Source organism: Heptranchias perlo, chromosome 25, assembly GCF_035084215.1.
Source record: "Heptranchias perlo isolate sHepPer1 chromosome 25, sHepPer1.hap1, whole genome shotgun sequence".
Lineage (NCBI taxonomy): Eukaryota > Metazoa > Chordata > Chondrichthyes > Hexanchiformes > Hexanchidae > Heptranchias > Heptranchias perlo.
The window spans coordinates 24586913-24593875 of NC_090349.1; the positions used below are offsets into that span (position 1 = coordinate 24586913).

Consider the following 6963-nt stretch of genomic DNA (forward strand, 5'->3'; position numbering starts at 1 on the left):
GACAGCCATGTAATCTCCTGGCAGAGGCAAAACCTGGTAATTTTTTTTTACTGCTACGAATTTGTTTTAAAATAAATATTTTAAAATTTAATTTCCTTTTTCAAACTCCATTTTCACATAATATTGTATCAAGTATGAAATGACGAGTATAAAATTAAGCATTTCAACGGAGAATGCCTGCATTACTTATGGAGAATATTGTGCTTCCAGTCCAAAATAACTATTCTTTGCTCTATACATTATATGAAACCTGATTTTAAGTGTTCAGAAAATAGCTGTTCACTTTGACAAGTGATGCCATGGAAAGTTTATTCAAATGTTGTTTAACGGAATAAACTGTGACTTGGTATCTGTAATACCATTACGAGATGGGAGCTCTGCTGGTGCATGTTTTGTAGCTAAATAGTATTTAGCCTTATAAATAATGTCTAACTCCATTGTAACAAATAACCCACAGCAATTCTTGATTTGATTGTTTGTTTTATTTTATCTGAATCTTCAGTTTGATCGGTATTGGTACCCAAAATAAATACGTAGTGCAGGTATATAGGATGTTCATCACAGATCAACTACATAGATTACATAGAAATTGGAACATAGAAATAAGTTGTTTCTCCCGACCAGTTCGTGTTGGTTTTCATCCTCCATGATGCCTCAACATCCTTTCTGTATGTGGAGCTCAAAACTGCACACAGTCTTCAAACAGTGGCCTTACTAAGATTTTATATAGATTCATAATTACATCTTGATTGTTGTATTCTGTGGGTATAAATTCAACTTGCCTTCATCTGTTTCTCTGGCATAAAATGGTTGCTGGGCCTATAAATTTCAGGTTGCGACCTTCCGCGCCTGATCTGTCCTGCAAGTGAGCTGGTCACCATATTGGAAGCAGGTGCCTTTTCAGTGTTCAAGATGCCCACCTGAAACACGCGTCTCGCAAATGCAAATCGGGGTCCTAACACCAGTGCAAAATTCAGGTGTAAGTGGGCGGAACTTAAGCCATGTTTACCAGGTCTTGAATGGCCTAAGCAGCGATCCTTAAAGGTACGCTGGGGGCCGCTCAAGAAATGGCGACAACATTTTTTAAAAGTTGCATTTCTGAGGATCCAGGAGTAGCAGCAGTGCTTCTCCTGGCACTACAAAAATAGTGTGGGCTGTAGCCGGTCCCTGCTAGATCTTTCCATTCCTCTACACTGTGTTATGTCTTAAGGCTTATGATATACTTCCTTTCACTGTTCATATTCCAAAAATGTGTTACTTCACATTTCTCTACATTGAACTGCATCTGCCACCTATCTGTCCGCTCTGCTAACCTGTCTATGGTCTCCTCCTATATTCTTCCTCACCATTTGCCATGTTCCCTAACTTGGTATCTTCAGCAAACTTCATTATGATTCCCCTTGTGTCTCTGGCCAAATCATTCATATAAAAGGAAAACAAAAGACACAGCACAGATCCCTGGGTAACACCACTAGCCACATCCTGCCAATCTGAAAAACATGTATTTAATCCTCTTGGCTTTCTGTCCTCTACCCATCCCTTTATTCACTTAATAGTGTCTTCATTTTCATTTTTTATATTGCACCTTATCAAACACTTTCTGAAAATACATGCAACATCCATCAGATTTCCTTATTTATACACTCCATGATTGTCTCAAAAAATTCTAATAACTTAGTCAAACACAACCTGATCTTTTCAGATCCATGTTGACTGTTCCTGATTAGCCCATGCCTTTCTAAGTGTGCACTAATTCATCTCATATTGTAACTCTAGAAATTTATCCACAACAGAGGCAAGACTAATTGGCCTAGAATTCCCTGGTTTATTCTTTTTCACTTCCTTCGCTGTTCTGGGATGTATACCATCTGGGCCTGGTGACTTTTCCATTTATAGCACAGTAACTTTTGTAAGTGTATTTTTGAAACTTTTGGCATAATTCCCATTCCCAATCTTCAGAAACTCCTATAGTTCTACTTTCACATTCCTCTGATGAAAATAGTTATTTAACGTTTGTTTTTGTTTACAGCCAGTTATATGAGCAGTCTTGGCCAGTTAGGCCATGTCACAAGGTGCACTACTGAAAATCGGGGCTCTGTAGCAGATATTTTTATCTCTCATCTGCTTTCATTGTGGTTAGCTGTTATTTCTAATTTTCAATGGGAATTGAACAGGTTACTTAAATCTTTTTTTAAAAAACAGATCAATGCCCACAGCAAGATGCAGGAGGGGGAGAGCCGCCAGTAGGAGAGGAAGAAGAAAAAAAGAAACAAAGACGAGGTGACTGTGTCTTTATTTTAAATTTTCATATTTTTTTTTAAAATAGCCTGATCTGTGGGACCCCACTGCAATTAACACTTTACTATCTTAGTTGGCCATTGAAGCTGAATTTTAAAAATAAACTTGCCTTTTAAGCAATTCTGCAAGTCTAATTTATCTAAGTACCTGTCTCATTAGCTTGGATTTTTGCAAGGAATGTGACAGTAATTGACAGGGATAAGAATCATACTGAGTGAGAGAGACATTTTAACAGTTCCTGTAATAACAGATCACTTTCTTGAATTTGTGAGTCATTTGAAACATTCATTGAATTTAATTGTAATTGTCCACCCAAAAATATTTTTCAAATATATTCCCCCCCACCCCCACCCCTCCATGTATGCAGATTAACTAACACACTCCAAGTGCACATTCCATGCTCTTAAATTAAACTTTATTTGCAGCTTCCAAGTGCTCTCATGCCCTACTTCCTGCATTCCAGACTTTTTCGAAGTCGTCTTCCATCTCGAACACAGATCTAACTGAGCAAAATGTAGGTACCAGAGGCTGTGGGAGTATTGGCGTCCAGAAAACCATCCAGTAACTGGTACAATTATGAGCAACCAGCTGATAACCTACAAATTAAACATTCTTGCCTTAGCGTCAAAACTACATATTTCCTTAAGTTGACCATATCCAAATAAAACTTAAGACAGCTGTGTTCTGACTCAATCTTCTGTTCTGCAGCTACTTTGGTTTCCTGTTAAATATCACTGATATGTGTTAACCCTTTGAAGACAGCAGCAACATTTCTGCAAAACAAAACTCAAAAATTCTGAATGAAATGTTCCAGGTTTACACTTGATTGTTGTCATGATTGAAGAAGAGTTTTATCCAATTGTCACAAAATCCAATGGCAACACAAATGGGGATGTGTTACTATATCTGAATTTCATGTTGCTGCAGCTTAACTTCTTTTGCTCCTTACCATTTTTCTCCTGAAAGTGTTGACTCCTCGCTGGGATGTGTTTCCATGAATAGGCAATTTTCAGTCCATTGCCCAAGTGACCATTATTCATATGTGAGCCTAAATAGTGAATATTGGATATTCGAATGTAGAGAGGGGCATTGAGGTGAAGCCCGATCCTGTTGTCACCTAACATCCACACTTGTGTACTTCCACAGACTCAGTGGATCATTACCAGAAGAGGAGAATCTGCACCATATTCACTTTCTCCCCCCGACCCCCCTCTCAGTTTAAGGCACTGAGGCCATTTGTAGCACCGCTACCATTTCCTGAGTTGCGATCAGCAAACCTACTGCAAACTGAATTGATCCTGGGGCCTTCCTGGTCTTGCATGGACTAACTGTCCACTGGTTAAAGTGAGGCATCAGGGAGGCTTTCAAACAAGCTCTGCATTAAATATCTATTCTCAGGCTACCTATGGTCAATAGTTTTAAAGTTATAATGCAAGCCCAAGGGACAAGTATGCAGATATCGCTTTGTAACACATTTGGGACTGCACAACAAATCATGTGAATGCACAATGAATTATTATTTTTACAGCATTATAGAAATCTTGGATATGTTGACACCTTCAAAAGAAATTTTGCACTTGAAATATTCTTCATTTATCTCCATTTTAGAAATATGTAGTTTAGAAAGTCAACAAAGATCACTGATGAGTCATACACCTGGCCCTAATATGTTTATTGCTTTTTTAACATGATGTACATAATGTGGTTTACACATGGAAGTAGACTTCTTGAGTGGCAAGATATATAACTTTAAATGTCAAATAGAGATGGAGAACATAATTCCATAGCTGTTTGTGACCATCTGAAAAACCTCTCAGACTTTCTTTGTATGCTTGTTAAATTACCATGTGTGGTCTATCTCAATAGAAAATAAGCATAGCCCTAGGGATCGTGTCCTATTTTGACAAACATGTCCTAAATAAATCTTAAAATATTATTTTTAAGGTGGCAGAGGTATAATTAAACAGAAAAAGAAGACAGCACCCCAAAAGGTTACAATAGCCAAAATTCCAAGAGCAAAAAAGAAATATGTAACCAGAGTCTGTGGCCTTGCAACTTTTGGCAAGTATTTTATGTTACTTTGTTTTACTGTCATTTTGCTTTTTCTTGTATTATGGAGAGCATGAAAAATATGAATTGGGATATTCCACAAGTTGTACTCTTTCCTATTTACTATAGGTTGTTTTTCCCCGGTCTAAAATTCATAGCAGTTGAACAAGGCATCATGTAATAATTTAATATGGAGAGAACAAACTGATTCAGAGCTAAGTTAAACTCTTAGATTAAATGGATGCCCTTTATTCCTGGCAGTGTTGTTCTGAACCCGGAATCTAGTTAATTCAACACAAAGACTTGATTGATGTACTTGGTAACGGATCTTTTTTGTATAAAACAGAGATAGAGCTAAAAGAAGCACAGAGATTCTTTGCTCAGAAGTTCTCCTGTGGAGCATCAGTTACAGGAGAAGATGAAATCACAATTCAGGGTGACGTTACAGATGATATTATGGATGTTATTCAAGAGAAATGGCCAGAGGTAAGACTATCCACCTTCCCTGAAACACATCAATTTATGTTTTTGAATACCTTCATTAAGATTTTTATTTGGAGACCTAAGCATCATTCAGATGCCTGGGTTTGAAGTTGATAAATTTTCCGAGAGCTGTCACTACCAGCTGAAGGAAGTTACCACAGGTGTTCCATGCCTGCAATTCCCAGGATGGCAAAATCTGAATGTCTGCAGTGCAAAGAATTTCTCAGCAGGTCTCAGTCCGGTTCTTTTCGGTGTACAACTTGGAAGAGTATCTTTCTCCATGCTGTAACGGGATTTGAGTTTTTGTTTGTCCAAATGACTTGAAAAGCAGGTGGAGAAGGAATTTCAAATGTTTACAATAGAATTTCAAATTCAAACAATGATCAGATACTTAATTTTACATTAGTGATAAAAGTCTACTGCAGAGACGGAGGGGATTACACCACTTTTTTTTGGTTTATGCTGAGATTGTTAACAATTATTTATGGAAGATGTATTTATTTTTCTTGGTACAAATTGTCAAATTTGTTTTTCCAAATGAAAAACTGAAAGGTGAATTTAAGAAATATTTTTGAGTAAACTATTTTCAATGTGTTTTTTACTTCAGAGAATCTAGCTCAGAGAAAGACAAAGGAGGATGATTTACAGGACCTGTGTTTTCTTTTGTATATACTAAGAATTCCAAACAATTATGATTGATGCAAAGATTTAACTTTGCACCTCTGCTAGCTATTTCACCACAGCAAACACTAAGCTCTTGCCCTCTCCAGCCCTCCAAAATCCCAACATTGCCCCCTCCACATTGCTGTCAAACAATACATTTTTCTATCCCAGTGCTGCCAAATAGCAAGATCTCCCCTCACCAGTACTACTGTATCCTGCAACTCATTGTAATAAATGCCACAGAAGATCTGCTAATATGTATAATTTTGATATGTGAATGTCATATTTCAGGTGTTGCAAGCAAATTTCTGTTTTGCACTTTTTTTTTAAAAGTATTTTTTTTAAAAAAAGCTAATTATTCCTAAGTACAGGTAAACATCTCCGCACCATTAAATTCTTTCCAGTTGATACTAGGAGTCATATTATTCAACGAAAGCCGGCCTAGCAATTATACCTTGTGGCCTTTAAAGAGACATATTTAAGTATACATTGCTGTACTTCAGCAGTGGAATAATATGTAGTGTTTTACATGCTATAACGTGCCTGCCATATTAAAACTGTGTATCCTTAGACCTAACACAAGAAGCACCACAGAAGATCTGCTGGTGTAAAGTTTGGAAGTGATCTGTTGTCTTATGGCTGAGAACAAGTTTGATGCCTCAACAGCTATTTCATCAATTGAATGTATAGCAGTAGTTAAGGACTACCCAATAAGCTTGCAGAACATATGATTGTTAACATTTGGCTGCCTTACATAAAGCAAAACTGACTACAGAGCTGTTACTCCATCAATTATTTTGTATTTTAAACAGCTTCAACTTTCTAGTTACTGTAGATTATTCTTGCAGGTGGATGATGACTCCATTGAAGATCTTGGAGAAGTGAAGAAGTGACCTAGTAGACTACTTTTATTGTTTAATTCAACAGGCAAAATAAATTTGGCCAAACAATAAAAAGGCTTTTTATTACAGACATCCTCTAGTCAAATATCCTCAATGGATTTGAGGCTATTTTCTTGTACTTTGGTTGCCAAAGCTCCTGTGAAATTTCTGGATTATGTTTTAAAAAACATTGTGTGCACTAAAGAGATCCTTAGTTTAATAAAATATCTGTTTTGATCTCTTGTAGATCATTATATTTGTGATTTGTTTTCACCTGAGTTTTTACATTATTTACATTATTACTTCAACACATTGTGGTTCTGTAACACGTAGCAGACAGCACAAGGATGTGAATTTTGTCCATAAATGCAATTGCATTAACCCTTCCTGTAGAATTCTTGCACTCTGGGGGTTAAGTAATTGTTCTCACTGATTCTTATGAGTGGATTCAAATGAAGCAGAGGAAAATTAAACGACAAGCCCCCTCCCTATCTGATAGCCTAAATATAGTCCTCAAAAGGTGTTCTAGTAAAGGTTTAGTTGATGTCATCATGTCTCCTGAAATTTCTAGGCTACTGTACACCATTGC

General features: G+C 36.9%; 1 protein-coding gene across 1 annotated transcript in view; it reads left to right on the top strand.

Annotated features, from left to right (window-relative positions):
• Window positions 1–6620, top strand: part of denr (density-regulated protein) — a 32169-nt gene extending 25549 nt beyond the window's left edge. The window contains exons 5-8 of the mRNA XM_068005763.1: window positions 2203–2280; window positions 4243–4359; window positions 4694–4833; window positions 6342–6620. Of these exons, the coding sequence (XP_067861864.1) occupies window positions 2203–2280; window positions 4243–4359; window positions 4694–4833; window positions 6342–6386 (380 nt within the window). The 3' untranslated portion in view covers window positions 6387–6620. The remainder of the gene's footprint in view (window positions 1–2202; window positions 2281–4242; window positions 4360–4693; window positions 4834–6341) is intronic.
• The last annotated feature ends 343 nt before the right edge of the window (window positions 6621–6963 follow it).